We start from the raw sequence: 22,983 nt of genomic DNA on the forward strand, positions 1-22,983 counted from the left end.
ACAAGGATGTTCAGGATCCTCATTGGTGTCCATGGCCATTTCCCTCACTCGATCCCCACAGAGCTATTTAATGTTTCCTGCACCCAACCAGCCCCCTACCTGTTCTGCCCTCTGAACCACTCTCAGCAGATAAGCTTGTCTACTGTTTTACTAGAAGCCACCGGGCACAAGCTCCACCGACTTCTTCCCCAACTACAAGCTCATTTGCCCACTATTGGTTCTTTCTTCCTACTTAAGAGGAGAAGATATTCATTCTCCACCTCCCTGTATTCTGGTTACTGTCTTTTTCTTCTCTTCTGTATATTTTCAGTTCTTTTTCTCTCTTCTAGCTCCTTCCATTTAGTACAGAACAAACCCCCTAAGTCTCTCTCATCTAAAATGATTCTATATCCCCCTGCTGATGTTATAGGTAACTTGAAAGATTGTTTAAAATTACTGTCTTCATTTCTCTACTTCCCAAAACTCCTCAGCTCCTGGAATCTTACTGAATCACACATAATCTTTTAGTAATTAAATCTAAAGTGTTGTTTTCCACCCTAATCCTAAGTATTTTTTCTGCAGCATTTGATATTGTAGACCACTCTCTGTCTCGAGAATGTCCCCAGGGTTTCCCGCCCACCTTGTCCGCCTGCGCTGCTTTCCCCTCAGCCTCCCTGACATGCTTCATCTTTAGACTGCTGCTGAAAAGCTAGTGTTCTACACTATTTCATTTCTTTCTACGCACTTTTCACAGATGTCTTGTTAAAGGCATGGTTGCAACTATTCCCTGTATGTGATACTTCCTAAATCTTTATCTTTAGACCTGTTTACATAAGCTCTGAACACATTACTTCTGACTTCCTGCTCTACATCTTCACCTGGTTATCCTACACACTCTTCAAACTGAGCAAAATGCACCACCTTTTCTTTCCTCTGCTAGTTCCCATCTCTGTGAATATCACCTCTTTTGAAAAGGTGCTAAAACTAGAAATCCGTGAGTCATCCTAGAGTCTTCCTTATTCTTCACTCAGTGTACCCAACAGCTGTAAAAGTCCCTCCGGAATCCATTTCTTTTTTTCTATTCCTACTGTCATTACTTTAAAGCTACACCTCGACGTCTGTAACTGTCTCCCCACTGGTCGTGTCCACCTTCACTCCCCTCTCCCCTCCCTAGGTCAACCTGTACAGCTCTGTCTGAATTACCTTAAAATGAAAATCTGATCATGCTCTTTCCTGACTTCAAAATCTTGGAGGATTTCCCACGTTCTAAGTTGTGATCGCAAAATCGGGTGCTTCCAAAAGCTGGGAGGTAACTTAAATATGAAGGCTGGGAAGCAGTGGAAATGAAGCCATTTAAAATTAAAATGAAAGCAGTCACTGAAAATTGGTTGCCACATATGATGACTAGTCTGAACATTCCTTCCTGCTCCGTTTCCCTGCCTGCCCTTCCAGCCCCATGTTTTACAATTTCCCATGGACATCTGGAGATCCAGTCATACCAATTATTTAAAATTATGCCAATTGGCCATGTTTGCTCATACCTCTATGCTTTTGTGCTTATTATTTCCTATGCCTGCATGTCCTTCCATCCTCACTCCTTATTCTCTTAAGGAAGACCAACTTCCAGTAGCCTAGGGACTCTTGTTAACCTGTTTTCAGTGAACAGACTGACTGGGTTCACGACATTCTTTTTCCCTGTGTGGGGCATGCCGACTGACGTCCGCTGAACTCCTGGAGCTCTTGCTCGTGTGCCTGTGTGCTCTGCTCTGCCAAGTGAGCTGGTTTACTGCCAAGTCTGTTTTGTCAGTTGCACTTGAGGACACATTAGTCAAATAATTATCAGGTAAATTTGTGAAATATGAGTGGGAAAAGCCAGAGAGCTGTTTATACAAAACTGTACTCAATGTGTTGGTAAGACTTCATAAAGAAGTGTTCTAAAAAACTATGGAATTAAACATGGATGAAGCTATTACAAAGGGTTGAGGAAAAACAGGAAAAATTCAGTCTTGTGATTGTTTTACAAGTATCTTTAACTTCTTGCTTCACTTCGAGAAATATTAGCTATGAATCATAAATAAGGGGTTCTGGATAGCTTATGTAAGAGTCAATTAACTCTGATTAGTGGACTTTTATCCAAAGAAAAAAATTAAACCTATTTCAAAAGATTGTAAAATGAATATATGCCCATGTTCTAAGTTAAAGTATGTATAGTATATATTTATACTTTTATAAATATTTATTTATAGTATATATTACTTTTATGATTCTCTGCTATAGCGGAACTTCTGCTATAATTTAAGAAGTCTTCCCCTTTCTTTACTTCCACCATCTCTACTTTATGCTGTCAGAGTGCCCTATGTACACCTATTGAAAATATCCACTATTCTTTCATTCATATAACAAGTATTTACTGAGTACCTACTATGTGCCAGGCACCTAGGTAAGTGATGGGGATGCAACAGTGAACACAGCGGACCGACAAACACCCTTGCCTCCTGGAGTTTATATTACATTGGATGATGATGGAGATAATTTGATCCCCGTGAGTTTCTTAACATCAGAGGCTTTTTTAGTAATCTTTTTTTCAATGACTGGAACATAGTGGATGCTCAATTAAATGCCTATTGAATGACTAATGAACTGTCTCTGGGATTTTGCTGTGCAAATAAACATCTATGTAGATCAGACAGATATTGCTCATAGAAAAACACCCAGACCGGTGTTTTGTTGTACCTCTTGGTTTAAAGACTTGTTTTAAAGCCAACATACTGACTTCTGCTTTGTTTTTTATGGATTAGCTTTGTGGTTTAAATTGTGGTATTTGGGACTACAGCATTATACATAAGTAATTTGGGGATCTTGGGGCTGAGGCAAAAATAATAATGAAAATAATTATAGCTAGTGTGTGTTGTTGGCAATTGGTTCTATCAATAAACTTTATATATATTATTTTATTTAATGCTTCTAACCACATATAAAGTTGAAATGATTACCGTCATTCTTATTTGCACATTAGAGCAACTTGTAGCTTTTAGAACTCAAGTAACTTTGAACAAGGTCACGTATTTAAGTGGAAGAACTGGGATTCAGACCTGAGTTTCCTGACTTCGAAGTTTATGTACTTACCTACTCCACTATACCATTGCCTGCCATAAGTTCTAGTTCTATTAGAACTCTGGGATGCAAACCACTGTGTATAGGTGCCTGGTGGGAAAATGGAGCTAACTTCAGCAGTTTATTAGTATAAGGGTTCACTTGAAATACCTATAGTAAAAACCCAGTGTCATGTGCAAAGCAAGTTCATGTTGTATACCTTCCCTTAAGATTATTCCTTTGCCACAAAATAGAAGTGTTCTTCTACCACAGAACAGACAAAGGGTCTGATGAATTCTGCATCATATGGGAAGATTAGTCAAAGGTTAAGGCAGGACAGAGGAGGTTCATTTAGTCCTATTTACACCTCCACAGGGCCTTTGCAAGTTGTTCTGCCTTCCTAAGAGTCTATGTCCATTTGGATGATAACTTTCAAATCGGTGACAGAGAAGAGGCTTGGTCTTTTATTTCTGGAACTTCCTCTATTCAGAACAACTTTTCACATGTTTTCTATATACTTAGTTTTCCCCTCTCCTCATTTATCATGTAGTAATTTGTTATTCTTTAATAGTACAGGACTTAAAAAATACATTTAAGAACTTATTCTCACTCTATCCTTCTAAACAAGCAACTGCCACTATAATTATCTTCAAGTTATTAACATCAAGGTTTAGTTCTCCTTATGGTCCATATTGTAAAACCATGGATAATTTTGAAAGAACTGGATTAGTCTGGCATTCAAGTCCGTATTTTTAACCTGATCAGTTTCCCCCATCCCCTCCCTCTTATCCTCTGTCAGTTCAGTAACACCCACTCTGCCAATCCAGTCTAATCCAAGCCCCTCTTGCTCTTGCACACCCTCCTCTAGCCTGGGAAAGCCCCTTCCTGTCTTTTCCACAAACCATGCCCTCCCTCTGGTCCCATTGGAGTCTTCTTTCTTGATGCTCTCTTAGCAGCTCTCCTGGAAATAATATTTCCCTCCCCTGTTTTCTTATACTGTGTGTTCCTTTCCCTTGGATCCTGGTATTTATCATCTTGCATTGCTTATTAACTTTCCATGCCCATGGCTCTGATAATTTTAACTGAGTTGTTATTTCTTGAAGATCAAGTCTGCACTTTTTTACAGTTTTAAAGTTTAATGTTTCCCATAGTGATTAGCATGGTGCCTTGTACATGAAAAAAAATTCCTAAAATATAAGGACACTTATATTAATGTTACTTATATTAATATTTAAGTGAGTTAAAGATCTACTCTTCTCCTAAAAATGAAAAGTATGACAACAGATCAAATTTTAACTTAAAACTTGAAACTTTTTTGCATCAAGCACTTGTGGGCTACCTGCTTTCATGTTCAGAATGAAAACTTTACCTACTGGTCAATAAGAAATGGCAGTATTTTTTTTATTTCTTAGTTTAGGATGTAAAGTTGTGTCTGCTATGTGAGGAGTGAAGTCAGTGATTAGATGCTGGCTCTACTTCTGAACTTTAAAACCTGAAATTTAAAAGTCTGTCTTAAACTACAATAAAGAATTTGCCAGTATAGAAGTCATCAAATTTGTGTAATTTTGCACTCTGTTATAACAAATTGGTAGGGTTTACTTTACTTCAAGGTGCTCCTAATAAATACCTTTCTTTTCTTTCCTAGTTTTCTAAAGAAAAGAATAATCAGGAGATACCATAAATTACTGGAAATATGAAAATCTATAAAAAGAAAAAGAATTTTCATTTCATTTAGTAAGAGTATTGGTTACCCCAAGTAAAATTATGCTTTACATAAGATAAGCCCATGTTTTGATTTGTTTTTTCCTGGAGCCGGGGGAGGAGTTAGAAATCATAGTTCCTTGTGCAATCACAAAATGTTGTTTTGCTCTTAAATACTAATGGATAACCTCTGAAAAAATTCAGAGAATGTTACATATGGAGAATTCCTCAAATGCTAGGTTTTATCTACAAATTTTAATAGAATTTGCTTTTAAAACTAAAACTTCATGTTTAATGGCTAATAGAAATCATAGATTTGGTACATATCAAAAACATGAGCAATTAAAATATTAAATATATAAGATACTTAATCTCTATATCACCACTAATGTATTATTTCATAAAATCTATTGAATCTATAGTTTAGTTCATTTTACATTAATCTCAAATATCAGAATGGACTCCTTATACCCTTTATGTCTCCTAAGTCACCTTTAGAGACATATCTCATTTGATTCTTATAACAATTCTATCAGGTAGTCATGGAATATTTATTAGGTGAGGAAGATGAGGTTTCTCAATCATTGTTTACATTTTAGGCTGGATAATTACTTGTTGCAGGGGGTTGTCCTGTGCATTTTCAGATGTTGAGCAGGATCCCTGGTCTCTATTCACTAGATGCCACCAGCTGTTTCCTCATTCCACCAGTTGTGACAACCCAAAGGGTCTCCAGGCATCAGCAAATGTCCTGTGAGGGCACAATCTGCCCTCACTGAGAACCACTGGCATAGGCCACGGTCACACAGCAAGTGGCAGAGCCAGGATGAGAACCGGATAGGAGCTCAGGCCTCTCCGCCATGCTGCCTGTGACCCGTACCCTGTGCTGCCACACAGGACCTCCCAGCTGCCACGAGAGACTTCCAGCTCCTGTTCATGGTTACCTTCTCTTTCAACACACAATCCGTAGCATGAACAAAATGCTTCCTCTCAAGAACACCTAAGTAATTGTTTCTTATTGTTTCCTATAATTCTTCTGAAGAGTTTTGATATAAATTACCCACGGAAACTTAAAAAGGAATCGACGTACCGCTTTATAAAGTTAGCAAAAAGTATCCGATGTGAGTATCCTAGCCTTCGAATTCTTGCTGTTTCCAGAATTCCTGTGTAGCGAAGCTGTAGCAGAACTTTGTCTTTGTCGTATTTTCTTGCCTGACGTTCATTATTTGGTTTGATGCAACGAACAAAATGAGGTTGGCCCACCACCATTTTAGATAACAAATCCATCAGGGAATACTATAATATGCAACAAAAATAAATTTCCCAATATAGCATACAAAAGCTTATGAGCTTGTGGGTCTTTTTATTAGAAGGAAGAAAAACTAAAAACTGAATATTACACATGCTTGTACTAATTCACAGTAAATGGAGGGAATGTTATATTAATGACAATTTTATATACAGTATTTTTTAAAGACAGATTTACTCATAAAAATGTAGAGATAATAACTAGGAACTTAGTTATTTAAAATTTGCCTGTAACTTCTAAAGGCAACTTTAATTAATAGATAACATTATTTTTGAGATAGCTTGTAAGTAATTATATGCTTTCAGGGAAACTGGCCAAATTACAATATTTAGGCACACAATCTAGTTTCCTGCTTATACTACCAATTTCCTTATCTAGCTCTTTCTTTATAGAAAGAATTAAACACTTTAATCCCTGTCAGAATCATCCCCTACTTTAAAATAAGGACTGAGAAGTTAATACAGTTTAATATACAGAACATAGTTATAAAAATAAGCAAATCCATGTAAGTTCTCTAGTCTGCTCTAGTTTGATAATTTTCTTATTTATTTTAGATTTTTAAAAATCTTACAAATGGGGAAACTCTGCTATGCAGCAATACCTTATTAAAGCAGCAGCCAGTTTGCTAAGTATAATAAACTAGTAGCCAAATTAAGTAAGTATATAACATAGTAAGATAATTATGGTTCAATTAAAAGTGGAATCCCACTTGAGGGTGGGAGGCAGGGGGTAGGTGGGGCGGGGGAAAATGGTGGCAAAGGAAAAAAATGTATAAGCTTCAAAAAAAAAATTATAAAAAATGTGAAATCCCAGAAAACTAGCATGTTAGAGACCAGGATTACAGGTAGTTGGCCTGGGAATGAATGTGTGGACATTGATAGCTGATGATGGCTGGATCTCTTTCAGTGCTGGGAATATAAAAGCCTACAGTTACAAGGCAGAGAAAACCTAATGCTGGCCTTGGGTCACTGACACAGCATTGGCTTCGCATGGCTTCCTCTCAGGCACCGAGACTCAGATGTGATCTTCATTAAATGGCTGGGTCTGTTATTTTGGAGCTCTTTTTCATTACATTTATCAGTGAGTCATCATCCCTCTAGTCATGCAAACACCTGCCAGGCAGTGAGGATACAAAGGTGACAGACACGTCTGTTGGTAAGCTGGGCAGGAGCTTCCTGCAGTTTAGGCATTGGTTTTCTTTAGGGACCAGGCAGCGGTTACTCTATGTACATTATTTTGAGGTTTTCACCTTATCTGTGTGCAGCAAGATATGGAATGGGAATGAATGCTCAACCTTGTCCTGTCTGTCTATCCTAAAATTATTCAGAAGTAGGAATGAGCACTGATAGTTCACAGAGCATCAGATTAAAAGCCCTTCTAAGTTTTATTCAGGTAGAAATGCATTCGGTTCAAATGACACATTTTAACCCAGGTATAGGCCTTCATTAAATGGACCTAGTATACAGTAATTTTCCAGATTTTTGAGTGTATACTCTAATACATCCTATATCTAAAAAATAGTAATTAAAATACAATAAAAATTCTTTTTTGCTTATAGCACACTATATTACTAGCTTTTGATCTGTCACGCTCATTTAGAATAAATAACATCCCTAAGCATAGCACATCGTAATTTAATATCTTACTCTAAAATATGATGCAACTGTTTGTGTCTTCATGTTGGTCGTCTCTCTGGCATGACATGTGGTTTCTCCAGTTTCACCCTAAGAAGACCAAAGGAGATAGTGATGCCTCAGTACTGATTGTGCTTTATGATCCACAGGGAGCACATGGAATTTTCCTTTGGGTTATCATAGTCTATGCATTCAAATATATAAGACAACAAAATGTCACTGATGTTTTTACTTTAAGGTAATTGTTTTTTTCTTTTTTTATTATATTTCATTGATTATTCTATTACAGTTGTCCCAATTTTACTCCTTTTTCCCCTCTCCAGCAAGTACCGCCACTCCCTCAGAAAATCACTACACTATTATTCATGTCCATGAGTCATGAATATAGGTTCTTTGGCTACTCCATTTCCTATACTGTAATTAACATCCCCATGGCTATTCTGTAACTACCTACTTGTACTTCTTAATTCCCTCACCTCTTCACCCATTTCCCCACAACCTCCTCTCATATGACAACCATCAAAATGCTCTCTGCATCCACCCATAACTCTGTTTCTGTTCTTGTTTGCTTAGTTTGTGTTTTAGATCCAATTGTTGACAGATATGTATTTATTGCCATTTTATTCTTCATAGCTTTGATCTTCTTTTTCTTAAATAAGTCCCTTTAACGTTTCATATAATAATGGTTTGGTGATGATGAACTCCTTTGGTTTTTTCTTGTCTGGGAATCTCTTTATCTGCTATTCGATTCTATATGATATCTTTGCTAAAGCAATCTTGGCTGTAGGTCCCTGCTTTTCATGACTTTGACTATTTCTTGCCAATTCATTCTAGCCTGCAAGGTTTCTTTTGAGAAATCAGCTGACAGTCTTATGAAAACTCATCTATAGGTTACTAACTGCTTTTCTCTTGATGCTTTCAAGATTCTCTCTTTATTTTTAACTTTTGGCATTTTAATTATGATGTGTCTTGGAGTGGGCATCTTTGCATATCCATCTTGTTTGGGACTCTCTGTGCTACCTAGAATTGCATGTCTATTTCCTTCACCAAATTAGGGAAGTTTTCTTTCATTATTTTTCCAAATAGAGTTCTAATTTCTTGCTCTTTCTCTTCTTCTTCTGGCACCCCTATGATGTAAATGTTGGACTGCTTGAGGTTGTCCCAAGGCTGTTTATACTATCCTCAATTTTTTGGATTCTTTTTTTTCTGCTTGTTGTTCTGATTGGTTGTTTTTTGCTTCATTATGTTCCAAATCATTGACTTGATTCTCAGCTTCATCCACTCTACTGTTGTTTCCCTGTAAATTGTTCTTTATTTTAATTAATGTATTCTCCATGTCTGACTGGATCTTTTTTATGCTTTTGAGCTCCTTGCTAAGTTCCTTGAGCATCCTTATAACCAGTGTTTGAACTCTGCATATGGTAGATTGCTTATCTCCATTTCATTTAGCTATTTTTCTGGAGTTTTGATCTGTTCCTTCATTTGGGCCATGTTTCTTTGCCTCATTACTTTGACAGCCTCCCTGTGTTTCTTTCTATGTATTAGTTTGAGCTGCTTTGACTATGTCTTGGTAGTGTGCCCAAATGTAATAGGTGTCCTGTAGGGTCCAATGGTACACCCTCCCCTATAACCCAAGTTGGGTACTCAAGGTGCACCCTCCATATGGGCTGAGTACACTCTCCTCTTGTAGTTGAGCCTTGTTTGATGTTGTCAGGTCAATGGGAGTGTTTTACCTAGGCCAGTCAGCTGCACGGACTGGCTGTAACCACTGACCACCAACCTCTGCCCTCCATGGAAGGTGAGCTATGCAGATGCAGGGTTGTGGTGCTTTGATGTAGTCTATAGCCATGCACTGGGTGAACAAGCTCTGGGGTTTCCTGTGTAATTCAGACCAACGTCAGCCATTACCTGCCCAGGTTCTGCCCTGGTTCTGCCCAGGGCCAACCTACATGAGCTATAAAGCAATATAAGATGGCTGCTACATTCACTGGGCTTGGAGATTCCCAGGTGAAGCCATGCTGTGAATCTAAGCTGGCTGCTGCTAGTGCAAGGCCTGGAACCACTTAGCAGGGGGATGGGTGCTGGGGGCTCACTGAGGCCAGCTGTTGCTTAAGAGGATTTAGGAAGTTGTGAAGCATGAGCCTAGACTAAGCATTCATATAGAAAAGTTAGTGTTAACAGCTTTGGTGTGCCCATAATTGGGCAGGATGGAGTCTCAGGGGATCTCCAGGGTAGAGCAAACAGCGTTAGCCACCTTGATGGTGTCTCAAATATGGCACCCACCTACCAACTCTCTGACTCTGTGATGTGAGGATTTAGAAAAGGAACAATGGCCTCTGCCCATTTTTCTGTCTGGGAGAAAGCTGTCCCCCCTGCTCTCACCTTAATCCCAGACACTTCAGTTCCTCCTTGTATGCCACTGGTTCCTTTCAGGCTGCTACACCAGTGTTAGAGCTCAGAGGGGTTGAGTCTGAGTAAGTCTCTGTGTGGTTTCTTTAAGAACTGCTTGGGATTCCAGAAACTTCTTCCACCAACTTACTCCCCACTGGTTTTTCCAGCCAGAGTTATGGGGACTTATCTTTATGGCACTGGAACCCTGGCCTGGGGGGTCCAATGTGGGACTGGGACTCCTCACTCCTGAGATATCCCTCCTGAATTTGTATCTAATACACAGGGATGTGGGACCGGCCTGTTCCGCGTCTCTGCCCCTCCTACCAGTCTGGATGGATGTGGTTTCTTTAATTCCAACTTGTCAGTCTTCTATTCAACTTCATTTCTGATGGTTCTGAATGATGGTTGTTCTAAATTTAGTTGTAATTTTGATGTGGTTGTTTGAGGAGGGGAGCCACGTTTACCTATGCCACCATCTTGACCAGGAGTCATAAGGTAATTGTTCACAGTCTTATTGGAACTTGGGTTGGTCATGGACAGAATGTGGATATCTCTGACCTTAGCTAATACATATTTAGTTTGTCTTAGTGTAACATTAAAACTAGTTATAAACGAAGAGTTAAGAATATATCAGAAATGCATGATTATTTTAGTGTCTAGCAGTAATACAAACATAGCATAAATATCTGTTTAAGCATCAAACAAGATCAAAGAGAGGAAAATGAAGGAAAAGACTTTACTTTTAGAAGCACACAAACATTGCCATTGTAAACGATTCTTAAAAATGCTTTTTCTTACCTTTGTCAGGTTGATTGATTTTTCTGAAATTCTCATTTGATAGTTTATGATATTTTTAGTTTTTGAATGTGGCAGGTTACCTATTGGAATTTAGATAAAAATAATATATTTTTTAGAATCCTAATGACTAGAACATTTTCCCCATTTACTTAAATATTAAAATAAGCATTAAGTCTGAATAACCAAAATATTCAGACTTAAATAGTTAGTTAACTATTTATTAAGAAACTTAAAGATAAAATAATATTATGTAAAAATTTATAACAAAATTTTAATTCAGAAAACAAATCCAGTTTAGAGAATGGAAAGAGACATCTGAGATTTTTTTTAACACAAAGACAAACTACACAACTGGCCTAAAAAAAATCATGTCGATCATTAATTCTTATGAAGTGGTTATAGTGAATCAAATGTGGTTGAGAGTATTGGACAATTTCAAGCTAATATTCAGAAATTTGTGCTTGGTGTGAGGGCTATGTAAATATTTACAACTAAAGGCCATGAAGAAATGATGGTGTAGGGAAAAAATAATGACCTTGGAAGCCAGGAAGACCTGGGTTTGAATACCAGCTGTGGTACTTAAATTGTGTTACCAGTGGGTTATTGGCTTCAGCCTATGAGTTGTAGTTCAGATCCATAAGATGGAGAAAACGATGCCTACCTCACAGAATTTTGATGAAATGTGATAGTATGTCTGTCACATGGTAGGCACTCGCAAAAGTTAGTTCACTTTTACTCTTTCCCCGCCCCTCAACAAGAACGATGAAACAACCACCCACAATCTAAGAGTTTATCATCCTTACAGTAATGTTCAAAATATATGCAGAATTGGGTATCACTTTAGAAAGATAATTTCTCCTCACTCTCATCCTCTTAGGGGATAAACAGAAACTAGATGTTTTTGGCAAATCCTTCACATGCTTTGTGGTTGAGCAGGTGGCTCTGAGATGATGGTGGGGAAGGAACCCTGCCTGGGGGTGAGCCGCAGTGCTCGGCTCTGTTCGCGCCCCCACCCTCCCTGCTGAGATGAGTGTTCGCAGCGGCTTTCGTGCTGGGCTCCAACTGCACACTGCACTGGTCACTCTTCAAACGTGAAGCTTAGTGAATACAGCAAGGTGGAGAGAGACAGGAACAGATGAGCTCCAGACAAGCACTTTGGGACTTTCTATTATTATTTATTACTATTATTATTAGGATTACCAGGGAGTTTTAGGAAAAAATTACCACAGACTGGGAGATTTCTTAGAAGAATGATGAATATACAAAAGTGCTAGTAGCATGTTAATTAGGATAGACTCATTACTTAATAGATACTATTACTTAGTATTACCCAAAAAAAAGCTAAAATTTTAAGTTTATCTGAAAACTAAAAAGTTATACAAAATTTAGTAAAGGATTAATAATTTCATGTAAACAAAGTGTATATATTAGTCATCAAATCATTTAACAAAAAATAAATGAAAGTCTTAAAAACTCACCTATGCATGAAAACTATGTAGGAACTAAAATTAGCATCAATCTTGATTTTAGAAAATATATCCAGCTTGCTTTTATAGTTGACATGATGAACAAATTTATTATAAACCAAACTGGAGATGTGAGCTGCAAGGAACTGGACTGCATTTCCCCCTAATAATGGCTGAACTCTTTCATATTTGAACTCATACATGCAAAAGGCCACATCCTATTTTAGAATCTCAGAGACAACATAAATAGAGGATTGAAGAACCTGGATTTTCAAGCCTGTTTCCGTGGGGTAACAGTGGAAAAGCTGCCCAGCATTTCCAAGCCTCAATGTCTCATCTGTAAAAGTAGTTCCTCCCCAGAGTGTTATTAGGAGTAAATGAAAGTATTTGGCATAGTGCCTAGCACAGTGCACTTTTTAAACACATTTATCGATTATTTTTGTTGTTGTTATTATTATATGTTTGCACATCTAAGTGAATAAAAAGCCCATATGCTTTTGATAGCATTGAGGTTCTGAGTTCCTGAAACACCTTTTGACTATGAAGTTCTTCTCTTCAACTAGAGAACTAACTGTTCTGGTGATAGTCTGGAGGCATACGTAGTATTAAGAACCTGGTTGCATATTTTATATGGGTGAAAAACTTGAAGTTAGATGCACAGATATTGTGGGTAGATATAGAAAGAGACAGCAATTGTAAAACTCAAAACTGAAGACTTTGGCTTCTGGGCAAGATAAAGTAACGCAGACTAGATTAACTGAACCAACTAAAAATAATACAAAATATATGAACAGTTTTTCTTTCTTTTCCATTTTTTTTAATCCTCACCCCAGGATATGTTTATTGATTTTAAAGAGAGAGGAAAGGAGAAAGAGAAACATCAGTCTGAGAGAGAAACATCAATTGGTTGCCTCCCATACGCTCTCTAACCAGAGATTGAACCCGCAACCTAGCTACATGCCCTGACTGGGTTTGAACTCACAACCTTTTGGGGTATAGGCCGACACTCCAACCAACTGAGCCACCCATACAGAGCAGGCATCTAACCATTTTAAACTGTACATATAGTTCAGTGTTATTAAATACATTTTTAATGTTGCACAACCATCACTGCCATCCATCTCCAAAGCACTTTTCATGTATTAAAACTGAAACTCTGTACATATTCAATACTAACTTCCCAATCCCTCATCCTCCAACCCCAGACAACCATAATTCTGCTTTCTCTCCCTAAGAGTTTGACTATCTCATTTGGGTGGAATCATGCAATATTTGCCTAGGAGAAGCTGTTTTAATGCATTGGGAATAGAGCAGCGCAGGACAGTGACCTCTGACAGAGGGAAAATAAGGGAAGCGAGCCCTGTGATTCCCCCAGCTTTCTCTGCTGAAGAGGTTTTAAGCTGGAATGCAGAGAGGGAAACCCAGGTAAAGCCTGGGGAAAAGAACAGATGTGACCAATAGAAAACAAATAGCAAGATGGTAGAGTCAATCCAAACATATCATTGATCACATTGAATGTAAATGTTTGGATCACCACAATTAAAAGTCAGAGGTTTTCAGACTGGGTTTTAAAAAGCCAGGTCCAAATATATGTTATCTACAAAAAACCCAATTTAAATATAAACACAAAAATAAATTGAAATTAAATGTATAAAAAATGCCATTCAACCACTAATCATAAGAAAGTTGGAGTCTCCCTATCATTATTAGGCAAAGTAGATTACAAAACAAAGAATATTTCCAGAGCTAAAGGGGTCATTTAATAACAATAAAGGGGTCGATTCATCAAGAAGACAAAAACAATTCTAAATTTCTATGCACCCAGTAGTAGACCTTAAAAATACATGAAGCAAAAATGATTACAATGAAAGGAAAAATCAATAAATTGACAATTGTAGTCAGATATTTCAAAACCCCTGTCTCAGTAATTGATAGAGCCAGGAGAAAACCAGTAAGAATACAGAAGACTTGGCCAATATTACCAAACAAGTGACCTAATTGACATAGAATACTCCACTTAACAACAGCAGAATATACATATTTTCAAGTGTAAATGAAACATAAAACAAGATAGAACATATCCTGAGCTATAAAAATGTTTCAATAAAATTAAACCATACAATATATGTTTTCTGACCATTACTGAATTAAATTAGAAGTCCATAACAAAAAGATATCTGGAAAATCCCAACATATTTTGAAATTAAATATAAGACTTGTAAATAACCCATATTAGTGCCATATATTAGAAAAGAAGAAACATTTTCTGTAATCACTGACCCAGGCTTTCACCTTAGAAATTAGGGGAAAAAACAAAATACCCAAAGTAAATAGAAGAAAGCAAGCAATCAAGATAGAAGCAAAAAAAACCCCCCAAAACCCACAAAAACCCTACAAATAGAAAGCAAAAGCAATAGAGCATATCAAGGAAACCATAAGCTGATTCTTTAAGAATATCACTAAAATTGATGTCTCTAGAAAATCTATCAAGAATAAAATTAGAGGGGGCACACATTATCAATAATATCAGGAATGAGAGAGCTGATATAACTTTAAGATCTACAGATAATAAAAAGATAATAAGTAAATAATATAATCAACTTTATGTCAATAAATCTGACTATACAGATGAAATTGATAAATTTCTTAAAAGACACAACCTACCAAAGTTTATTGAATTAGATAAGTTAAATATACTAATATTTATTAAAGAAATTGAATTTGTCATTAACAACCTTCTCACAAAAAGCCCTTTAGGCCCAGATGGCTTCAGAGGTGAATCATACAAAGCAGTTTAGAAAAATAATACTAATTTTACTTTTCCTGAAAATCGAAGAGGAGGCACTATATCTCAATACCTTCTATGAGGTCAGTATTACGCTGATTCCAAAATCAGGAAAAATAATTAGAAGAAAAGAAAACTACAGTCTAATATCCATGAATATAGATACAGAAATTCTTTAAAAAATGTTAGCAAATTGAATCACGTAATACATTAAACATCCAATACATCATGACCATGTCTGGCTTTTCTGAGGAATAAAAAGTTGGCATAACATTAAAAAAGTAATCAATGTAACTGACCATATTTCTAGATTAAAAAAATAAACAAATAAAATATATGCAGAAAAAGAATTTGACAAAATTCAAACATGTATGTCTGATAAAAATTCAGCAAAGTAAGACTAGAAACTGATTTATTCTTCTTGGTAAAGAACATCATACTTAATGGGGAAAAACTGAATGCTTTCACCCAAAGATCGGGAATTAAGCAAGAATATTGTTTCTTGCCTATTTTATTGAATATTGCATTGGTGATTCTAGCCAGTGCAACCAGGCAAGATGAAGAAATAAAAAGTAAACAGAAGGAAAAATAGGGAAACCTTTTTATTTATAAATGACATGACATGTAGAACATCCTTCAGAAATTACCAAAAAAGAAAAAAAACCTCTCTAATAAATGAGTTAAGCGGCATTGCAGGGCAAAAGATTAATGCACAAAAATTAATTAAATTTCTATGTACTAGCAACACTCAGAACTTGCATTTAAATTACCATTTATAATAGCTTAAAATGTGACATACTAGCAGATAATTTGACAAAAGATATGCAAGACTTATACAATGAAAACTACAAAATATTACTGAGAGAAATTAAGGAAGACTTAAATGGAGAGCTATATCATGCTTCCTGCTTGGAAGACCCAATATTGTGGTGATATCATTTCTTCTAAAATTAATCTAATAGCTTCAGTGTATTCCAATCAAAGTCTCACCAGGACTTTTGGTAGAAGTTGACAAACTTACTCTAAAACTTATGCGGAAAAGCAAAGGTATTACAATCACCCAAACTCTGAAAAAACACAAAGTTGGGTAACACACTTCAGATTTCAAGGTTTTTTTTAAATTACTATAATCAATAAGTACGGTATTGGCAGAAAGAGACAAATATCAGTAACACAGTAGAGAGCCTAAAAATAGACCTATACATATAGAGTCAATTGCAAAAGAAATTCCGTGATGGAATGAACACCTTTCCAACAAATGCTAGAACAGTTGGTTAGAGATGCAGAGGAGTAAGGGGAAGAATTACAGAGGGTCATGAAGAAACATCATTTAGGGGTGATGAATAGGTTCATTATTGATTGCAGTGATGGTTTTACAAGTGTTTATGTATGTCGACACTCATCAAATTTTATTGTCTAAATATATGTTGTTTGTCAGCTGTACCTCAATAAAACTATAAAAAATACAGAGAACAATTTTAAACTCCAGTAATGAAAAACAACCCCAAACTACATTTTTTCCCTACTTAAAAGCAAATCCCAGAATATATATAGTTGAATGGGGTTGTTTTAATAAATAAGAGAGTTTTTAATAAATAAGACAGAGCTCACTAAACCAAATGCTACCCACTCTGAAATAGCAGGCAATTCTGAACTCTCTGGAAGGGAGTATATTCTTCTAGTAAGTAGCTAGGATACCACTTTCCTTCATGAAAACCTGCCTTCTTTATGTTTTATTATTTTCCTCAAATGATCTAGGCAGAGGACATTAATAATTGTATATTTAATGAGCTGAAAACAAACCAACATAAAAAAAAACTGAGGATTATACTCATGAAAATGACAATCAGACACTATTTGATCAGGCCTGAAAAACCTTTTCGTTTAAAGGAAACTGTCTGAGCTTACCTGTTTTTGTCAGAGGGTGGTTGACTAGTTGTCGGATTACACTGTTTTCTGATGACCTCAAAAGCAGCACAATATCAGTTGGAAGAGTGTCTCTATTTTTAGCCAAGAACCCACTTGCATTATAGAGGACCTATTGATAAAGTATGTTATCGTCATCACAATCAGTGTCACTGTCACATCATCATCATCGTCATCATCAATAGATACCTATTGAGAGCTTACTCTGTGCCGAGTGACAGGTATACAAAGATTTATAAAGGTAGTCCCTTATAACCTGGTTGGAGAAGCAAACCTCTTCAAGTGTACAGTAAATCTTGTCAGAGAAAGATTCGTCTCACTGATTTTATCTGGGTTGAAATGAAAAGAGAAGTTTGATTCCTCCCATTTATTTTGCTGGAAATTTTGTGCATTTCCGGAGAGCTGGGGATGGCCTGAAGGAAGCACACGGGGGCTGCCCAGGCGTTCTCATTTCCTAGTAATTGATTCACTGCAGTCAACTGGCCATTATAGACTTTTGTCTCCATACTAGTGTGGTCCAAGTCCACTGTGGGTGCTTACATTTCTGGCACCACTAAATAATTTTAAGATTTTCTAAGGAGCAATGTAACTCAAAGACTTCTGTAAGATGGTTGTTGTTATGAAATGAATTGTATTCCTCTAGAATTTTATGTTGAATCCCTAACCTCTAATGTGACTATTTAGACAGAGGCTCTTTAAGCAGATAATAAAGGTAAAACGATGTCATGAGGGTGGGGTCCTAACCCCATAGGACTGATGTCCTTACAAGATGAGGAAGATACATCAGGGATCTGCCTCTCTCTCCCCTCACTTGTACACAGAGAAAAGGACATATGGGAGGACACAGCAGAAAGACCATTGTCTGCAAGCCAGAAAGAGGGGTCTCGCCAGACACTAGCCCTGCTGGACACTTGATCTTGTGCTTGAAATCTCCAGAACTATGAAAAAATAAATTTCTTTTTTTGAAGCCCCCCTGCCTGTGGTATTTTTGTTATTATGGCAGCCCTAGCAGACTGATACAGTTATTAAAGAAATAAAATGATCATAGGCAGTTGTTAATGGCAATTTTAAAAGAGGTTTATTTTTAAAAAATCAGATGCTAAAAATCACCAGAGAGGCTATTCCTATAATATTGAGATTTCTTTTTTGGTAACAAGTCTGTGGAATATTGAAGTTTGTGAAATGCAGTTCTAGTAAACTAAAGTGGTCAGTGTTCTGCATTATTTTATTTTGCTTATGCATTTTAATTTATTGCATTCTTTCTTGATTTTAATATCTTCTTAGTCTTCCAATACTTATCATTGTGAGGGAATGACCTGTTATTCTCTGCAGAAGAGAAGGAAAATGTCCTGTGGGTGCCGAGGTTTGCTCTGGTGTGGGAATGTGTATCTGTCGATGCATAAACATTTCTTTCTCTAACTGTGCACCATTCCATTAGCCAACTTCATCTACCTGGGTTGCCTCAGCTATCTGACCATACCTGCAGCCTGGCACCTTCTCCTGTTGGGAGGGAGGGGAGACCAAAGCTGCAGTGAAGAGAAAAGCACTTAATATCTAAAACAACATGGTTCATGATAGACGTTCCCAGCTATCACTGAAAGAAGGAAAAAGTAGGTACTCATTGCTAGCCAGTCTCACCCAAAGCCAGATGTCAGCATCAGAAAGATGGGCTGCTCAAGTCATGTCTCTTTCTTTTCCTTCTGGTTTTCCCTTAGCTTCTTAATAAAAATTCCTCTAGAAAAGTTATGACCTTGTGTTTGCTGAACTAAGAGAAGGATTCCTTCCTTCCTTTTTTTTTTCTTTTCCTTTTGAAGAAAGATGCTAGAGTGGTTGCCTACGGGTGGGAGTGGCTGCGGGACAGGACAGACTGCAGGAACCTGGAGAGCAGAGCAGGGCCAGACAGGGGCGGAAACAGGTGGCTGACTCGCTACAATCTTCTATATATATTTTGGGTCATCATTTTTACGTCTACCCTTATTATTGAACAACAGACTAAAGAGAAACTCATCCATAATTATTCAAAGTTCTTACCTTTCCTGCAAAATGGTGAACTCCAAAACTAAGTTCCATTCTTTTGGGCCTCCAGAAATACTGCGATTTCAGGTTATCTTCAAATTTTTCTATAGGAAAAGAAAGAACTCCAATGTCAATCATTCAGGAGATCCTCAAGAAACACAGATTGACAGAATCATCTCTTTCTCAGTCAAGTGGGCAATGTGCAGTACAAGAAAATTTTACATAGCTAATATATGCAGATATGGAATATAATTATAAATGGTAAGGCAAAACTCAAAATCATGAATTCTACCATTCCATTATAACTCAGAGCAGTAGTTCTCAAACCTTAGCAAAGATCAGAGTTTCCAGAAGGGCCTATTAAAACACAGATCACCAGGGCCTGCCCCCAGGATTCCCCACTTAGTCCACCTGGGATGGATGGGCTCCAAGGAGTCACAAGTCTGGCAATGTCCCAGGAAATGCTAACGTTCCTTGTCTGGGGCTCACACTTGGAGAAGCGCTGGTACAGGGGAGGGGAACTACCGGAGATCGACTAATCAAAGAGGTTTGTGAAACAGAGACTGAAGCAAAGCCATGCACCTAGAAACTGAGTGTTTTGTCTTTCCTTTCTAGTTTGTCTGTTATTACTGACCACATGGGAAACACAATAGGATCATAAAACAGTTGCTTTTCTATAACAATTTTACCACCTTCAGAGAACTTGTCACTTTGTGTTCCAGAAGGAACATTTTAACATCAAAATGAAATCAAGTGACTGCTATGAAATGATTTTCCCACAATATTGAGTTTATTTTATTTTCCATCAGTATTATACAATTAGAGGAGAGAATAAATCCATCAGTGAGTAAGAAGGAAACAACATCACTGACTTAATGGTAAGAAACAGACTGATATATCACCAAAAGTAAATGAAAGAAAATGTGAATCCAAATTTTTTTGCAAGTACTAACTATACATAATGAATATCTCCTTGCATCAGGGAATATAGTATTCTACATTTAAAATTATTTTTTTCAGACAGCTGAAAAAATCTAAAATTTTCAAAAAAACTTTAAGGCATAAGACATTTATTTTAAGTGTTTTAGATGATAATCTTTTAAATATTGTACATATACCTCTGTCTTCTCAAACAGAAAAAATCAATGTTTAATATTTTTGATGACTCAGGATTATTATCATAAACATTTATTAATGAACTGTAACTTAGAGATTACTAAGGTATTTGAGGCTAGTTGCCTCTAGCAGATAAATGAGTAGAATATCAAAGATGAATTTACTTCCTCCCTATTAGCTCTTTTCAAATTCTAGAACTATCCTTTTGTCTTGTCCTCTAATTTCTAATTTTAGGCTGGATAATTTCTAAGGTCATTTCTGACATAAGATCTTATGGTTGGGGGTCTGCCATAAAGTAAGGAGAAATCCAATGTCTAAACTTTTTTAATTTGTCATGAAATATTTCACCCTATTATAAACATTCACTGGTCCAGGTAGTAGATCCAAAGCCTTTTCTTTTAAGTCTGATATGCAGGTTTTGTGACAGGAATTTTCTTCCAAATAATTAAAAATTTATTTTATAACCATTCAGAATTAGGTGACTGTATCAAAAAATGATGTAGACATACTAAATTTAATACTCACCAATAAGAGTCTGGTCAGTGGCTTTGGGAAATCTACTTTCTTCATCAAGTAGAGATAGTAAACCCATTGGCTTCTGCAGAAACATATCTAGGAGGGGCCGGTTATCTTCATATTCAATAACTCTGGCATCAATATCCTCATTTACATATTCATTCTATAACAGGACATGACACAGAAAAATTCACTTTACAAATTCACTTACAACTTTGTGAATAATGTGTAGTTTTATAGTAATGACCTAAAACCCTACTTCGCACATGTTATAATAAATCACTCCCTCTGACCTTACCCTTAACCTGAGGATATCATTGTATTTTTCTCTCCCCAGAAATGTTAGTTCATTATAGTCAGCACTGATTCTACTCTGGATAGTAATGAAAAGTTTCCAGTCTCTATACTAGAATTACAGACATGTTAAGACTTCAGAATGCAAGGGAATATGTTGTTGATGAGCAGTAATAAATTTATGTTTCAGAATTTATAGAACATTAATTAGGTATATTTTAGGGTTACACTTCCCCCAAAGTAAGCCTTTTATCTAGTTCCAGATGTGAATCTCTCCAAACATTTACATAATATTTCAGTCGAATAACATGTACACTGTTAGTAGAGTGGACAGCTGTGGGTCACAGGAACAACCAATGGATTATAACAAGAACAAACAGGTTCATATCTGGGATCTGCCACTTAACTAGCTGTGTCATCCTTTGGAATTTTCACACTCTCTAAGCTTCCATTTTCTCATCTACTTAGTAGAGCTCATGATTTTCATCTAACAAAATAAAAATATCTGGTACATTAATAATAATTTTCTGTAGAGTATATTATAAGATGTATACAGTAAAAAACAATGAACAACAATTACTGTACAATCATGCTTCCAGAACAACATAGGTGTTGATGATCTATTTTCCAAAAGGGACATGAAGAATTCTGCAACTGTGCGTTTCTATAACTTTGCCTTCATACTCTGTCCCTACTTCACAGCCTATAGAAGAGAGGACACACATGACATCTGCATGATCACTTGGAGCGACGCTCACACACAGGGTCCTCACGGGTTCTCAGGTGAGAAAACAACTCTTACTGGGAAGTGCGTCAGATAACCACTGACTCAGGAAGAATGTTGTGCTCCATTCACAAATTAAAATCAGTGGCTATTTTCCATTATATATTTAATTTCAATTTGATATATTTTATGGTTTTTTAAAATGCACTAAAAGCCTTACAATAAGGACTGTGTTGGGTGCTAGATAAAAAGATGTTAAAACAAACTCCCTGTCTTCAGTAGGTTTAAAATATTGAGTATCTTGACTGATAAGTTTAATAAGTACATATTCAAAATGCAAGGTAGGATGTGACAGATAAATGCTATGCACCATCTACTACAAGAGTTCAGGGAGAGAGAACTTAACATCTGCAACTTCATGGAGGAATTTAGTCAGTGGCAGGTGGGGCATTTGAAAGCAAAAGTTTTAATCACTACTTTCAGAACCTTATGAAACTGAAATCTCATTTCCAGGGTGACACCAGAAGAAAACATATATGTATATTTTTAAGTAAAACAAAATCTAATACATAAAAATGAGGCAGAACCTTTTGGTCTAAAAGGTAGATCACCTAAAAGATATTTAGTTTATACAGTTCTTAAAAAATGGAAACAATGTTTTGAAATTTCACAGCTTTCTCCTTTGGAGGCAACTTTCGAGAAGTATGCAGACCTACAATTACTTTACTATTAGACACCTTATGCTGACAGCATGTTACAGCTTACATGGCGATTGCAAATTTCAAAGGCAGTTTATATATTTTATATAGAAAGCACACGAGGTTAAGGTCTAAATCAATGCATTTGTCATCTCTATTTGTCTGTAGCAAAATCCATGGGATGCTTTTGTGACAGGCCATACAGACAGAGATGAGGACTTGGAAAACAACAGGCTCCCCTTTCAGATACTTGCTAGTTTTACAAACCCCAGGCAAACCAATGGAGAAAAAAATGTTGCTACTCAGGATTTATAAAGCACTTTCTGTAAAATGATCATGACTAAAATAATATATATATTATAGCAGTTAAGATCTCAAAATGCTTAGCTGTTTTTAAGTGTATGTAGAGAAATGAAGCTCATCTACCTCTTCAGAAAGTCCTCTGCTTTGCCTGTCCATTAAAGCTACATTGAAAGCAGATGAAGGGAGTTACTAACTATGGTGAAGCTGAGCTGTTTAGCATATGGAATCCCTACCCTG

General features: G+C 36.6%; 1 protein-coding gene across 1 annotated transcript in view; it reads right to left on the minus strand.

Annotated features, from left to right (window-relative positions):
* Positions 1–22,983, minus strand: part of MYO3A (myosin IIIA) — a 199,902-nt gene that overhangs the window by 53,192 nt on the left and 123,727 nt on the right. Inside the window, exons 19-24 of the mRNA XM_054590298.1 lie at positions 20,737–20,890; positions 19,111–19,199; positions 17,062–17,191; positions 10,903–10,982; positions 7,726–7,803; positions 5,861–6,066 (exon numbers count right to left, since the gene is read on the minus strand). Of these exons, the coding sequence (XP_054446273.1) occupies positions 5,861–6,066; positions 7,726–7,803; positions 10,903–10,982; positions 17,062–17,191; positions 19,111–19,199; positions 20,737–20,890 (737 nt within the window). The remainder of the gene's footprint in view (positions 1–5,860; positions 6,067–7,725; positions 7,804–10,902; positions 10,983–17,061; positions 17,192–19,110; positions 19,200–20,736; positions 20,891–22,983) is intronic.

The sequence above is a fragment of the Pteronotus mesoamericanus genome, unplaced genomic scaffold (genome assembly GCF_021234165.1).
Source record: "Pteronotus mesoamericanus isolate MK-2021 breed Mesoamerican mustached bat unplaced genomic scaffold, CSHL_Meso_final contig_130, whole genome shotgun sequence".
Classification (NCBI taxonomy): Eukaryota; Metazoa; Chordata; class Mammalia; order Chiroptera; family Mormoopidae; genus Pteronotus; species Pteronotus mesoamericanus.